Consider the following 16,879-nt stretch of genomic DNA (forward strand, 5'->3'; position numbering starts at 1 on the left):
GCAGCTTCATCAGAAAGTCAAAAAAATAGTGGTGTAAAATATTTTTCTGGTTGCTAGAGATGCCAGTGGTAACAGTTACATTCTATATAACCTGTGTACTTTGACAAATCAGAAACCTAAGTTGAGCCACAAGAAATACAGATTGGAGCTTATGAAAGGGGATGTCTGTAACAGGGAGGAAAGGAAGAGTTGAAGACCATCCACATCTGACCAAAAAGAACTGCTAAATGACAAACCACATTTCATCTACACCAATGTGAAGAGTAATAGCAAAGACTATGCTGTCAGCAATATTAGGAAAATGAAAGGAGTAAGAAGGGAAACAGTGTTTTACTGCAAGACAAGAAAATAAGAACGCATCCAGGAGAGTTTTTTGAGAAATACTTCACCCTGAAAAAATCAAAGTAAAACCATGAAATCAGAACAGTCATCTGTAAGATAAACTGTTATATCAGTGTGTTAATGTTTTACAAAACAGAATTTAAAATATAGTGTGTCCAGTTACTAATTCTGACAGAAAAAATACAAGTGCATAGGGTAAAAATAATGCAATTGAAAAGGGTTAATAATATTGACTATTTGGTAAATACTTGGTGGCAACTAATGAATATGCCGGCCTCTGTGGCACGAGTGGTAGCATCTTGGCCTTTCATCCGGAGGTCCCAGGTTCGAATCTTTGTCAAGCATGGCATCTTCACATACTACAAATCATTCATCTCATCCTCTGAAGCTGTACCTAATAATGGTGGTCCTGGAGGTTAAAAAACTAAGGAATTATTATAGGATTATATAAGTGTTCCTAATGTCATTTTCTGTAATCTTTTATTTTCTAAGGTGTTTGAGATTTATTTATATTTGTAAATTTTTCTGGAATTTTTCATGAAAGTGACTATTTGAAAAATGAACTTTTAATTTTCTTCTATATAAATGTGAACTTACTAAGTAGTTTGTTAATGTACGTTGTGAAATTATGATTTTGTATTTGTAAAATGGAGAAAGTGAATAAGTTTTGAGTTACGATTAGAAATCTTGATGGTATTACAGAACATTGAGGAGAATAAATTGTTTTCCTCATCACGAAGATAAATAAATTATTTACTTAATTTACTTTACAAGGTAAACTGTATATTATATTCATACTTCAAAGAATATTCTTGATTTTATTCTGATTCTTTTTTTTGTTAGTAATGTGGCTGAAGCAATGGTACTGAAGGGACTGGCCACAGTTGTTAAACATCGTTCAGATGATGATCAAAGATCTTCTCATTACGACAGCCTTGCTAGTGCAGAAGCTAAAGCCATAAAAAATCAGAAGGGATTGCATTCAAAGAAAGATATACCTGTACACAGGATTGTTGATTATTCATCGGTAAGTTGTGGATTATTACATTCTAGTAATAATTGTGGAAATTTGATTTTTAAATATGACATATTATTTAATCGATTGATTTTTAAATATGACATGATTTTTTAAATAATATTGCATGTCATATTTAATTGCTTTCATTTTATCCTATTTCCTTTATATTTTGGAAAATGTTATTTTGATATTAACTTCAGTTTAACTGATCTCATATTCATTATTTTTTTTGTATTCATTCATTTTTTCCCATGCTTTGATAGTTTTCTATGTATAAACTAGCATTTTTGTCTACTTTAAACTACAAGGAAGATGATTTGATTTATATTTTTGCCTGACTCATTTCATAATTTAATTGAATAGTTTTGATGTATTTAAAATGAGTTTTACTACCAGAAAGTTTTTTAGATTTTTTTTTAATTTTGTTTTTTTTTAATCTTAAATATACTACTGATGATTAGGTAAAATATGACTCAATAAAACTGTTTCCATGGTGTTTGGAACATTTTACTGTTGTGTTACATAAGAAATGTTAGCGATCAGTTCAGTATGTAATCAACCTCCAAAGATAAATATGCTTGATAAACATTCTGTTTGGTTATGAACTACATTCTGCTAGTATAAGCATAATGTCATTCCAACTGGAGGACTTGAAATTAAAAAGAAAAAAGATGAAAAATCTGTTTTACCAATTGTCAAAATAATTTTATGTTTATAATTATTTGACTAATTTACTATATGTATTCTTACAATTCTGTAATTCTGTTTATTGTTTATTTATACTGTGAAAGTGAGTTTAAAATACAACCTTTGTATCCTCCTATTTCTCTGTCTGTCAGGAAATTTAAATAATTCCTTCATGTCATCAATATTTATAGTATTACAATATGATTTACAATATTTATAATAGTTATATTCTAACTCAACAGTTGAGTTACAAAATGAATCAAGTTTGTTAGAATTTCAAAGTTTAAATAAAATATAATTTCATATAAAATATTCTTTTTCCGCAAATAATGTAGAACATTTTACTCTTGTCAAATTACAAATCGCTAAACAGGTAAGTATGCTCACATTGATATTACTGGTCATTGTTTAAGACAAGCAAGTGCCTGGTTTTTTTTTAATCCATCCTTTGGTTCAAGACTGAACGTTAATTATTTCTTTTTGAAATTCAGTACACTCAGATTTAAGCTTGATTCCCAATCTATCTTTATAAATATCCTATTTATTTATTAATTTAATTTCTAAATTTTTTGTTCGTTGTACCTAAAAGTTTATTTGTACATTTGAATGATGTGTGTATAATGTAAGATGGTCTTTTACACTATTTACTTTTTGTTGTCATAACTCCTTCAGGGATAAATTGGAAAATTAATTTAAATTACCATTTAGTTACCATTACTCATTAAACTTGAATAAATAAAAACTGATCCCCAGCTACCCAAATCTTGTTGAAAGAATTTGTGAAGATTTCACAACATGATTGATTATTATTTTATTTTTTTTACAAATTTGAATAGTATTTTTATTTTATTTAGATATATCCATTACTTTGCTTTATCCAACTGATTTTATATTAGTCAACATAGTAAACAATTTTTTATGGTACAAGGAATTAAAGATCTTAATCAAAATTATTTTGTGAATAGCATTTCCTTGTTGAAGTTTAAAGATACTTTATTTTTAAAATTTGTACATAGGACAACAGTTCTTTTAAAAGATGCTTGATTTTTTTTATAATGGTACATTAATTGATGACATTGAATAAAGAAGTGTTAAAATGGTTTATTGACTAGATATTATAGCTGCATGTAAGAAGTGCAGTGTAATTTAACCTGTAAATAAAAACTTATTGTATTTATTTTTTTTTCTTTTGGTTGAGTTAATTTAGGAGACATTAAGTTTGCTACAATGCTGTAGAGGTGCTCTCAACCTATCCATCCAGTTGAGTGATATGCACCAAGAAGCATCAGATAGTAGCTGAGATCTAATAATTTGATGAAGTGATGCATATCTATTTCTAGATCAGTGTAGTAGTAAACTGTCATTATGCATTCTCCCAGAAATCAGAACTGTACTTTTAATATATTGCTATGCATTAGGCTAGTTTAGTATAGCCCATTTGAAGTCAAATGTGAACTTGTTGCAAACATGCTAAAGTAAGCAATAACATCTCTTTGAAAGGAAGGAATACTTATTGTTTTTCCACTTTAGAAAATAAATTTTCTTATCGGATCAACTTTTCAAGTGTATAATCATCTTTTTTTATTAAAAAAAGTTTATAAAAATATTATTTTTCATAAAACAATTGTTTATATAATTCAATTTAATCTCTTGCCAATTTTTTTGAAAAAAGGCTCATCAGAATTGTTCTAACCATGCCTAACTCTTATTAAAATAATACTTTTTTCTTTGAAAAATTAAACAGGCATAAATATAAAATACACGTATGCATACTCTCACTCAGCATTAATTTGTTGGTTTGCAATGTAATCTTTTTTTTATTACCTCCAGAATGCATACATGTTAAAAACAATAATAAAGATATATAGTAATAAAATAATAATATCCCCTTCTTCATAGTTTAGATGGAATCTTAACATGTTTACAGATTCTTGAATTTGAATACTTTTATTGAAATATATTTAAAGCTGCTAGTTGCTTATAATTAAAACATAATATTGCCAAAGCAGAGAGTAACATACTGTTTTTTAACTGAAGTTTGCATGACAGATATATTTGTAATTATTATTATTATTATTATTTATTTATTTATTAACGATTGTTATAGAATTGGTAGTGATATTTTCATTTAGATTTTGGTGTTTTAACTATGGATTGTAATTTTTCTGTGTGATTTATAGTTATGAATATTACTAAATGTTATCTTTTAATTTGTATGTGTAATTAGAAAAATTATTTCTAAAGTTAAATAAGATTGAACTAAAAGTGCATTATCTAATTTTACAGGATAGCAAGAAAGTGAAAGACATTTTCCCTCATCTAAAAAGAAGCAGTGCTCGAACTGAAGCTTTGGTTGAATTTGTTTTTAGTGGATCAAGATTACGTCTGTTCATTGCCAAAGACAGTTGTTTAATAACATTATTACTGGCAGGTTTGTTGTTATTCCAGCTACAATAATTCTAATAATTGTTTTGTAATTTACTTAAAGCTCAGTTCGAAATCATCTAAATTTATTTGGTTAAAAAATTTGAATTTAATATGGAGTACAGTTTGAAAATATAGAACATTGTGTATGACCTTAAGTTGTTTTAATAGATTATCTAACTTCCTTTTTAACCAATGATATATGTTATGTTTCAACCGTCTGGTAATTATGAAGATGTAACACACCCTGAAAATGAATAAGATACATAAAAATCTAATCTTTACATCAAGGTTAAATATTGTAAATATTTACATCAAATGTACAAAACTAAACAACTGAAGTTCAAATGGTTAAATTAATTTATTTATTCAAAAACAAAAATAATATACAAAATAATATAAAAAAAATTAAGCAGAAGCCTGAAAATGAATTTTTTAATAACTGCAAAAACTAGCTATAACTTCTCAAGTTTAAATTGGGTCAAAATCGAAAAGCAATACTAATGAGAGTTGAACTGCTTATTTGTTTAGAAAGAAAGAAAATACTGAACAGTATAACATTCAATGAAGGAAAATGTAAATGCATGAAAAAACCAAGTTGTTGGTTTAAGAAGAAATAAAATTCAGTTGTCCTGCACCTAAGTTATAATTTTTTTATTGGATAAAAAGTTATAAGTGGCAAAGGAATAAACAACAAATATATCATGACAGGAATTGTGGGCCTGCTACTCCATTAATAACAAAAAGAATTGCTTCCATTACCCTAGCATAATCAAGGGAAACCAAGATATAACCTTGGTCAAGCATCATTACAACAAATAATTTTATTTGCAACAATAAAATATATTGTATGTGTTCTAAATATAGTCTTATATCTATCCTTTATTGCGGACAAAATAAGGATTTTTTTTTAGGTAATTCAATTCTAATTTAGTGCAAGCATACAAGGTCTGTAAAAAAAGTAATAAGACTGGTTTACCAGTTATACATGGACTCCTTTAAAGTAGTCCATCACCTTATAAGTAAGTATCCATCACCTTTAAAGTAGTTCCCTTTCGAAGCCACGCAACACTTCAAACGGTTTTCCCACTCTTTATAGCAGTGTTGAAACTCAGAAACCAGAATATCATTCAGATGGTCGGTTAAATTTTTTTTATTTATGTTTCTACTGTTCCAAAATGGTCTCCTTTGATATGTTTTTTTTTTTTTTAAGTCTGTAACAGGAAAAAGTTACAAGGACTCATCAGGTGACTAAGGTGGTTGAGGAACTACAGAAATGTTTTTCTTTGCCAAAAACTCATTAATTGAGAGTGCAGTGTGAGAGGGTGCATTTATGATGCATCATCCAGGTGTCTTTGATGGCTGGTTTCAACCTTTGATGGCGGGCAACTCTTTTCTACAGTCTTTCAAGAATTTCTCTGTAAACACATTGATTTACAGTCTGTCCTGTAGGGAAAAAACTCCTTATGGACAATGCCATTACTTTCGAAGAAAGAAATTAACATGGTTTTAATTTTTTGATTTGCTCATTTTTGCTTTTTTGGGACATGATGAGTTTGAAGTGTGCCACTCGTTGCTCTGTCTGGCCTTTTTTTTCTTGGTCGTACTCAAAATATCAAAGATTCATCACCAGTAATAACATTTTTAAAAAAATCAGAATCAGTTTCAATTCGCCGTAGAAGATTGCAGCACAATTCCACCCTGTTATTTTTCTGTTCAACAGTGAGGTTTTTTGGGACCAGTTTTTCACAGACTTCTTTTATCTCCAATTTGTTTAACAAAATTTGATGGACTGAGGTATGGTTCAAATTCAATTGTTCTGCAATCATTCTGACAGTTAATCATCGGTCGTACCGTATCAAGTCTCAGATTCCCTCAAAATTGACGTTAACGGTCTTCCAGCGCATGGATCATTTGCAACTGATTCCCAGCCATCTTTTTTCCTTGTTTAGCCTCCAGGAATCACTATCAGGTATTACTTTAGAGGATGAATGAGAATGACATGTATAAGTGTAAATGAAGTGTAGTCTTGTACAGTCTCAGTTCGATCATTCCTGAGATGTGTGGTTAATTGAAACCCAACCACCAAAGATACACCAGTATCCACTATCTAGTATTCAGATTCGTATAAAAGTAATTGCCTTTACTAGGATTTAAACATTGGAACTCTTGACTTCAAAATCAGTTGATTTGTGAAGATGTGTTCACCACTAGACCAACCTGGTGGGTTGATTCCCGGCCATCTGAAAATGCTTTAAACCACCTAAAAACTTGGACGCTTGACAGAGCGTATTCTCCAGATACCCTTTTCAATTTTGAAAAAGTTTCAGGAGCATTCTCACAGAGTTTAACAGAAAACTTGATTGCACAACATTGCTTGTAATTAGTATCACTCATTTTTTTAACACAGTACAAAAACTTGTTTCACAAAAACATCTCGTGTGGCAACAATAGATTAAAAATATTAATACCTAATATAAATCAGCTGTTCATATAACCATACGTTTACTAGTAAATTTACAGTGTTGCCACTTTGGCTGTCAAAAAATTAGTCTCATTACTTTATTTACAGACCTCGTATATAACATAGTCTTGTTAATCCAAGTTAATGTGTCACATGGTGACAGATTAATTTTTTTTTTAATCTGAAACCCTTACAATAATTTGATTTTTATATATCTACATTTTCTGTCACCGTCAGTAATTGCAATTAATCTGAGATGGGAGCTGTATTAGCAAGAAGTCTCATTCTTATTTATGTAATAAAGTACTTATAATTTAACACAGCATAAGAGATGTTTTTGCTTATAGTAAAAACATATCTCCATAACGGTATTATTTTATCAGAAACTACTCTTTAACAGTATTAACTAGCACGCTTATGCTGCCTGGAATGAAATATAAAAGGAGGACAATACTTTAAAAATTAAAAAATAGAATTAAACAGATTTTCAAGCAATACTAGATAATACATATACTATATACTAATGAACAATAAACATTAAACAGAATTATTTACACTGTGTATAAAATTACTATTAACATGATTATTCAGCACATAATTAAAATCTTAGGATCTTATTTGAAGAAAAAAATTCATGTGGCATTGAACAATGACATTATATTTGTATACATTTTGTATATAGATTTTGTTAATATGACTACTTTAAGAAAGGTTACTTTTATATATGCAAAGATATGTTGTATGTTATTGGAAACTTGGTTTATCAAAATTTAGATTACTATATCCCTACTCTCATTTTAAAAAAAATATGCTTTAAAATTTTATATAAATTTTAAAAATAGGATTTTTTATGTATTGAAATGATAAGGCATATTTTCATTTATTAGCTATTATTCATGTAGAAACTAAATGAATGAAGGATATCAGTGTATTTGTTTATTACAGAAAATAAGATTAATGTTAATTGAGTATCTTTCAACACACAAATGCCTTGCATACTTCACTGAAATTGCAATTGATTACCATACTTTGATTTTCGAGTTTGAGTACTCTGTTTTTCATTTTTTTATCAATGCATAAAATTGAGATTCATTTTGATGTATAGAAATTAGTTTAAAATAACAAAATAATATTAATGATTACACATTATGTTTAGAAATAAGCTTTGTTTAATTTATGATTAATCAGTTAATAATATAATTCATTGAAGTTGTGTAGATTTGTGCAAGTAAAAAGTGCCTACCAATAATATGCAGTGCATTCAGATAGTTGCTGTGCAGTTTGCTTTAAGAATTATGTAGTGCATTCTGTTCTTTTGGCATTAGGTTGGTTGCCCTGTGGGTTCATTGGACATTGCTCAGTAATAAAACAAAATGTTGGTTGTTGAGTTATGATTGAATGTGCTTCATTTCGTTTCTTGTTGTTTCATTTGTCACAATCAATAGTTATGAGAAATGTAATAATTCTTTTGGTACAGGAATACATTTTTCTTGTTAAAGATGTCTTTCATTGAAGTGACAAGAATACTGATTTAGTGAAGTAAAGGTTTTCTGAAAAGTTTCCAAATACTGTTCCTCATCACAATGTAGTTCCAGTTCTTATCAAAAAATTTCGGGCAACAGGCTCTGTTGAAGACACTGATTGAAATGGAAGACCACCTAAAATAAACGAACAGAAGCTGCTTGATATTTTGGATGCTATGGCTGAAAGTCCATCGAAGTCGTCAATGCATAAGTTAGCACAGCAGCAAGATATTGGACTTGCTACAGCACATAAAGCTGTAAGAAAAGTACTGAAACTTTTCCCCTACAAAGTAATGTGTGTTCAAGAACTGAAACCTTCAGATCATGCCAAAAGACTAAATTATTGTCAAAAAAATTCTGTCTGTATCTTGATATTATGTGTTTTTACAAATGAAGCATGGTTTCATTTTGGAGGGTATATTAATTCACAAAATACTTGACTGTGGTCGACAACTAACCCCCATGAATTACCCAATACTATCTTTACATGAAGCAAAATTGTAGTCTGGATTGGTGCGAGTAGAATGCACATTGTGGGTCCAATTTTTTTTTAAATGCAGTTAATAGCGGTTGTTATTGTTCTGTTTTAACAAGCTTCTTAAGTTACTTAACAGAAGTGTGGAAATCAATCACGGTTGGTTCAAACAAGATGGCACCACAGCACACACACCTCACGGGTCAATGACTTTTATGAAATGTTTTAGGTGAATAAATCATTTCAAGGAGTTTGTGGCCTGGGCCCAATCTGACTCCCCCAGATTACTTTTTATGGGGGGCAGCAAAACAAGCAGTGTATCGCAACAGACCATGCATGATTGACTAAAAACTGCAATAACGGCATACATACGACTTTCCACTACATCAGCTGATTAAGGTGTTTGAAAATAAATTGAAACATGTGTTATAGTGATGTTGGAGAAGGTATTTTCAACAGCTTTTATAACTATCGCAGTTATTGAAATATTCTTTATATAAAATGAAATGAAAATAAAAAGTAATTAAGAAAGTTTTCTCATTACATTTCCATAATTCCATTGCATAGCAACTTTTCTGAATGCACTGTATATGTGTTATTTAATTATTGTCAAATTTGAATGATGCTTTTAAAATGTATGAAAATATGGATTATTAGACTATACTTTATGCCAATTCAATTTAGCCTCTATTTATCGCAATTGGTGGTAGAATGTTTTGAAAATTATAAGGAAGTGTCTTTACATTTATTATAGCTGAACAACATGAATTGGTGAGATAAGTAATGTTAATACTGATTTCTAAATAATTTACTTATTATTTTTCTCCTACAGGAATCAGTTGCCCGAGAGTAGCACGACAAACTCCAGTTGGGAATGCTTCAATGGAAGGAGATCCTTTTGGTGAAGAAGCCTTAAAATTTACAAAAGAAAAGTGTTTTCAAAGAGAGGTTAGTATTGATATTTTTTTAAGTATATACTTAATTTATATGTTTACATTGCATAGTTAAATGGAAAATTATGATTTTATTCTGTTTCTACAAGTTATAACACTTAAATAATAATGATAAGTTCACAATTTTTAAATTATTATTTTCTTTTTTGGCAGTAGTTTTATAAGTTTATCTAATAAATATTTAGGGGAATGTTTCACATAAAATAAAAATTACTTTTGTGTGAACATTCTTCTCTCAAGAATCCTTCTATTAAGAAAGTTTTCTTAATTTTCTTTCTCTGTATTTGGTATTTGTATACTGTAAATTAATATTTTCCATAATTTATTTACCTTGTTATAAGCTGTTAGATATTAGGGTTGATCAAATAACCAGGACTTCTGTTAAACAAATTTTGTTTATCTATGAAAAAGAAACTTGTGGGATAGTGCTGTTTGTGCAACACATGATTTACATGCATCAGAGTGTAAGAAAGAATGGGTCAGATAATGTTAAACAACAAATTAAGTGTTACACTATTGTATGGGATTTTATATTGCTTCATATACTGAATTCCCAGTTGAAGTGCTTAAATTTCTGCATTATTTTCTTAATACAAAGTTAAAATTGAAGATAAACTGGATGGGCATTGTTGCAGTAGAATGGAAAGAACTGTAATCCAGTTAGGATTGTTAATGATATTAAAATGGTTTATGTTAATTGAGGAGCTGGCAAAGAAATGAAAAGTGTCAGCTTTGTCTATAAATACTTTAATGTATAATGCACTCTTATTCTTTTTTAGGTTGAAATTTCTCTGGAAAATGTTGATAAGGCTGGAAACTTCATCGGTTGGTTGTGGGTTGATAATATTAATTTATCTGTTGCACTTGTCCAAGAAGGTTTATCCGAAGTCCATTTCTCAGCTGAACGTTCAGAACATCATAGAGCATTAATGGATGCTCAAAACTCTGCAAAATCAAAGAAGCTCAATGTGAGTAAGTTAATACTGTAAAAGTTATTAGAGCTTAACCAGTTTATTGAATTCAGCAGCATCTTGTATATTTAAATCTAAGGTTTTGGTTATTATTCTAAACTATATGAAAATATTTCTAAGGATTGCATTAAAATTTATAATATTATAATAAGTAAAAATTATATTTATATGAAGTATCTAAAAATTATCCTGAGAAATCTGTAAACTTCCTGCTTGATCTGCCGAGAAATATCCTTATGTAATTTGATCATCATCTCCCTGTCTCTTTCCTCTTACTTTAACCCTCATCTCTTCTTCCCTAATAAGTATCAGGTAGATGGAGTTTTGTTAACTACATCACCAGTTGGTAGCATGTAATGAGGACATGGCTTTGCCTGTGAGTTTGTCCATGGACTCTTTTTGTAATGAGGACTCAAATCCTAAATTAAATTTGGTCGAGGCGCCTACCACAAAAGGGTAGACCTCCTAATACTTTTATTAATAATGAAAAAAAAAATAGGGAATTATCTACCTATACATTTTCATTTATTTTTCCTTAAAAAATTTAATTTAACCACATTTTAATGGAGTTTTTTCTTTTTTTTTGGCAAGTTCTTCTTTTCTTGCTGATTTGTTGTTTTTCAGCTTTTCTTTTTTGCCAGTAATTTCTAAGGGTCTCAGATCTTGCCCTTTCTTGTTCAGAGTTCACCCGGCTTATTGTTTTCTTGGGTTTTGATAGGAATCTTGTTTCTTTATTTTTTAATTTCTCATAGTTTCCGGTTTTTGTTTTTAGGTTTTCACGGGTTATGTCTTAATTCCTCCATGTCTTTCTGTACTTCGTATAACCAGTTCGGTCTGCTTTTCTTGTTACAGAAACGTTTGATTATCCGTCTGATAAGTCTGGTCTCTTCCATTCTGAAAATATGTCATAGAAAGGAAATTCTCTTCTTTCTAAATTTATTAGTTATCGGGATGATCGTTTTGTAAATCTCTTCTTTTGGAATAATTCTCCAAATCCAGTCTTTTTTAATGTTTTCCCCGATGCATCGTCGTAGAATCTGTCTTTCAATTTTTTCCAGTTTGTCGGTAAACCTTGTCTGGTATGATCCAAATATGGTTTCGCATCCGTAAAGTATTTCTGGTCGGATAACTGAGTTATAATGTCTTAATTTTGTGTTTATGGACATGCATTTTTTTGTTATAGATGTTTTGTGTTTTTATTGTGGCTTATGAGTTTATTTATTCTTTCATTCCAGTTTGGATTTTCTTGGAGGTTGTGTGTGATGTTTTCCCCCAAATATTTAAAGTTTTCTACTAGTTCTATGTCATTATTTATTTTTTCTTTGCTTATGCATAGTGGGTCTCACCATAATTTTGGTTTTTTCGTATGAAATTTTTAGACCAATTTTTCCTGCAATCTCTTCCAGTGTTGACAGTTGGTATCTGGCCTCTTATATTTTGGGATAGTAGGGCTAAATCGTCCGCAAAGCCTAGGCAATTTACTGAGATACCTTTTCCTATTTTAACGTTGTCTTTATTTCATTTTTACCAATCCCATATTATAAATTCTAGGACACAGTTGAATAAAAGCGGTGACAGTCCTGTTTTGATGTCGAATGGATCAGATATTTCTCCCCTGAATTTAACCTTGGATTTGGTATCCGTTAGTGTTAGTCCAATGATTTTGACTAGTTTTGGGTGAAGCCCTAAATTTCTCAGGATTTTTAGCAGGGATTCTCGATGTGCACAATCATATGCTTTCTTGAAATCAATAAAAGTCACTACCAGTTGTTTATTCCTTAGTTTATGATACCCTATAATTAATTTTAAATTTAGAATTTGTTCTGGGCAGCCTCGCCATGGTCTAAATCCCCTTTGGTATTTCCCTAGTTCTTGTTCCAGTGGGTCTTTGATTCTGTTGTAAATTATTTTTAATAGAATTTTATAAGTGCAATCTAGTAAGGAAATTCCCCTATAGTTGTCAGGGTTGGTTTTATCACCTTTTTTATGTAAAGGGTGGATATTGCGGTTTTCCATTCTTCTGGAAATTCCTCTTTGTGCCATATTTTTACCATTTCTTTGTGGAGATTTCTGTGTATTTTTTCTGACGCGTTTTCCATAATTCTGCAGTCAGGAAATTTTCTCCACTTGCTTTGTTGTTTTTCATTTGCTTCAGAGCTATCTTTACTTCTGCTAATGTTGGTGGAAGGATGTTTTCTCTTGATGTTTTAATCTGGGTATTTGTGTTTACTTCCAGAAGTTCTTTTGGTTCTTCACAATTCAGAAGTTTTCTAAAGCTTTCTCTCATGATGTTGGCATTTTCTTTATCAGTGAGTGCCAGATTTCCTTCTGAATTTCTTAACATTAGTGTTGCTGCATTAAATGTAGTGTTATTCAGTTTAAAGTTTTTGTAATATTGTCTTGTATTATTTTTATGGAAGTCTTCCTCAATCTGTTCTAGTAATTTCTTGTGATACTCCCTCTTTTGATTTCGGATTATTTTTTGTGCGAGTTTTCTTTGCACTCTTAGTTTTTGTTCGTTCTCTTCTGTCTTTCTTGATTGGAAGATCAACCAAGCCTTGTGTCTGTTTGCCAGTGCTTGATCACAGATAATGTTCCACCACTGGTGTTTCCTTTTTTTATCTGGCGGTGCAATTTCTGATGCTATTTCTTTTAGTTTTCCACCAGGGCTTCTAGTTTGTTTTCAGTCCCTAGTTGGTCTGTTTTTACGGTGTATGTGACATTTCCTGTAATTTTATTCTGGTCATATTGCTTTTTAAATCTTTTGTCCCTTGCAGATTTTCTCTGTGGTGTCATTTTGATTTTAATTTTGATTAAATAATGATCTGTGTATACTTCCAAACCTCTCATCACTTTTACATTGTAGATCTCTTTGTGTGAATTTTTTCCATATAGACATGGTTGAATTGAAACTCTACTAGTTTCCAGTTGGGACTTTTCTAGGTTTTCATTCTTTTGGCTTTTCTGGGTAGTCTAATGAATTAAGATAAAAGGTAGTGATTTCTTTGTAGTGATCCACCAGTCTTTGGCCATTTGCGTTTGTTCTTTTCTGTACAGGCCATTTACCAATGATATCTTGGTGGTATCTTTTCCTTTCCCAACTGTGCATTGAAATCCCCTAATAGAATTTTGATGTGCCTTTTGTTTATTTTGGTAGTTATCTGGTCCAATAGGTTCCAGAAGTTTTCCACTTCCTTAGGATTAGTCCTGTTTTTAATGTTTGTTGGTGCATGTGCGTTGATTAGTGTGTAGAATTTGTTTGCTGATTTTATCGTTAATGTTGCGATTCGGTCTGAGTACGCTTGAAAATCTATGACTGAATCGAGTATTGTATTTTTGACGATGAAACCTGTTCCAAACTGCGGGACATTTTTCATGACTTTTTGACAGGAATTCCTTGGTTGATTCTGAACCCTTGTGATTCGTAGTGTTCTTGTGTGGTATTTCTCATTTCTTGTAATGCTAATATTACTATTTTCTGCTGTTCTAGTATGTTTGTGAGGTTTTTGAGTTTCCCTGTTTTCATTAGTGAATTAATGTTTAATGTCGCAAAGTAGTAGAACTGTTTTGTTTTAACTGTTTGTTTTTTGGGTGTATTCTGACGCTCAGATTCGTCTTTAGAAGTTTCTCTTATATGTCCACCTCCCCAATCCGATGGTGAACTTCTCTGGTTATTACCAAAAGGGATATAGTTAGTAATAAAAGAACTTTCCATACTGTGAACTTTCTAGGATGTTTCTTTCCTGTGTTGTGGGCAAGCCCACAAGTTTACAACTTTGGAGTTTAGCCAAAGAGGTTTGATTTCGATTTAGTTCATTTATGAATATTTCCAGTTCTCCATAAGCTCTCAGACGAACCTCGTGGAGGCCCGAACGATTTTAAGAAAATAAGATTTTCTATTTGGAGAAGGTTTTAAAATCGTTGCAAAATCATTTCGTCCTTTAATGGACTTAAAATAAAACAGAAATTTTTTTCTATTTGACCTATTTATAATTTCTTTTACATACGTAAAAGCTTTACTCACCACCAGTTTACCAATTTTAATTATATTTGTTGTTAAGGAAGTGTGGTCCTGTTAAGTGTTTTCATTGTTATTGCTTTACCAACAGTGTAGTGATGTATATGTTACTTATATGTTCAAATTATTTTCACATAAAATTCAAGAAAATTGTTAGTGTAAAGCTATTTTTATATATATTTATTTAAAAAATTAGTACATGTTTTGCATATCCACATTTTTAAGCATTTAAAAAGTTAAAAATAATAAAATATTTTTAAATAGATGTATAATTTTTTAATAATACTTCTTCAATATCTTTAAATTTTGTTTTTTACAGTTATCCACTAACCCTTTTTTAATGGAAACTGCACAGCCATTTGACATTTTTTATTTGTTTCCATCATTATTTGATGTCATACTCATAATATTCAAAGTATTTTAGTTTAAATTTTAAAGATAAGTAAATGGAAAATTTGAGAAAAATATACATATTTTGGTATTTCATGTCTTAGAACATGTTTAATGTCATTTCTTTAGATTTTTTTATCAACACTGCTTTCTTTTCTGTTTTATTATTATTATTATTATTATTTTTTTTTAATTTAAAAAATAATAAAGAAAACTTTAAAAAAATTATACTAAAATTATTAAAAAAATATTGCTTCTATAAGATTAGATTTTACATCTGTCAAGTTAGGGTGATTATCAAGTTGATCTTTTTTTTGTGCCAATTTAAAGTAAGTAGTCAAAAAATTTAAAGAAGCATTGAATAGTATTGTTTTGTAATTAGGTTTATTTTAATATCACTAAATATACTGAAATAATTGAGGAGAAAAAAATATTCTGCAAGTTTAACAATATTTTAAGATTTTGTTAATAAATATAACATATGAAACTCGTAACTTCTTCGCTAATGTTTGAAGGCTATATATATTATATGTCTACATCATTTACTGTGTGCATTTAGATAAAGTATATTCAGTTTTCTTTATTAATATAAAATGAATTTGGAATTGTAATTCCAAAAAATATGTTAGAAGAGGTCAAAGTGTTTTTAAATATTATATCTCTGGAGAATCTGTTAAAAATAACTGTTGCTTGTTTTATAACTTCTGAAACAACAAAAATTATTGGATCCACTGTCAATTTTTTTTTTACTGAGGGATTGTATTGCATTATGACATAAGTGTGTAGATTCTATAAATTGCCAGTACTGTTAATAATAGATGGAATATTTTTATTGCCAAAATGAGATGAATACAACATGTAAAAGATTTAGTGATAATATTTTGATTAATTGATAACATTTGATTCCATTGATTAATATACAATATCATTTTAAGCTTTCTTTATATTTTTGTATCATATATTTATATTAGTAGTAAGAATCTGTTTTTATTTCTATCGATTTTATCTTACGTGTTTATATGTAATTAATAAGTTATGTAAATTATATTTATTCTTATTGAAGGTCTTTTCGATTCATTTTAGAGATGGAAAAATTTTGTAGAAGAGGAGGATAAAGATAAGCAGAAGGATGAAGAAGAAATGATAACAGAAAGGAAAGTTAACCATCAAAAGGTGTTTGTAATTGAAATCACTGAAGAACTACATATTTTTATCCAGCTCGAAGATCAAGGTCCTAAATTGGAATCAATGTTAGCTAAAATGAGATTAGAGTTGGCTAATGTTACAATAGGTGCTTACACACCAAAAAAAGGTGAGTTCCAGTTTTACTCCAACAATTTTACTATTGATTATGTATTTTTTTAACAGTTATTTGACTGTTTTCTTGTGCTTCTCGATTTAGTATGCTCTGCGATAATCTTTTTATCTTGATACATTATATATATCTTAGTTTCTATCTATTTATCTTGTATTATATTTCTATTTCAATTATCTGGTGTTGATTTGGATATAAATTAGAAAATTTCTTATTAAAAGAAAAAAAATTGTTTTAATGCTATACTGTTTTATAAAAAAAAAAAAAAGAATTCTAACTTATTCGAGAATTATATTACC

General features: G+C 29.6%; 1 protein-coding gene across 1 annotated transcript in view; it reads left to right on the top strand.

Annotated features, from left to right (window-relative positions):
• Tudor-SN (Staphylococcal nuclease domain-containing protein 1) overlaps positions 1–16,879 on the top strand; it is a 63,883-nt gene that overhangs the window by 34,923 nt on the left and 12,081 nt on the right. The window contains exons 10-14 of the mRNA XM_075374013.1: positions 1,186–1,369; positions 4,334–4,478; positions 9,766–9,881; positions 10,666–10,854; positions 16,349–16,577. Of these exons, the coding sequence (XP_075230128.1) occupies positions 1,186–1,369; positions 4,334–4,478; positions 9,766–9,881; positions 10,666–10,854; positions 16,349–16,577 (863 nt within the window). The remainder of the gene's footprint in view (positions 1–1,185; positions 1,370–4,333; positions 4,479–9,765; positions 9,882–10,665; positions 10,855–16,348; positions 16,578–16,879) is intronic.

This window comes from Lycorma delicatula, chromosome 8, assembly GCF_047948215.1.
Source record: "Lycorma delicatula isolate Av1 chromosome 8, ASM4794821v1, whole genome shotgun sequence".
Classification (NCBI taxonomy): Eukaryota; Metazoa; Arthropoda; class Insecta; order Hemiptera; family Fulgoridae; genus Lycorma; species Lycorma delicatula.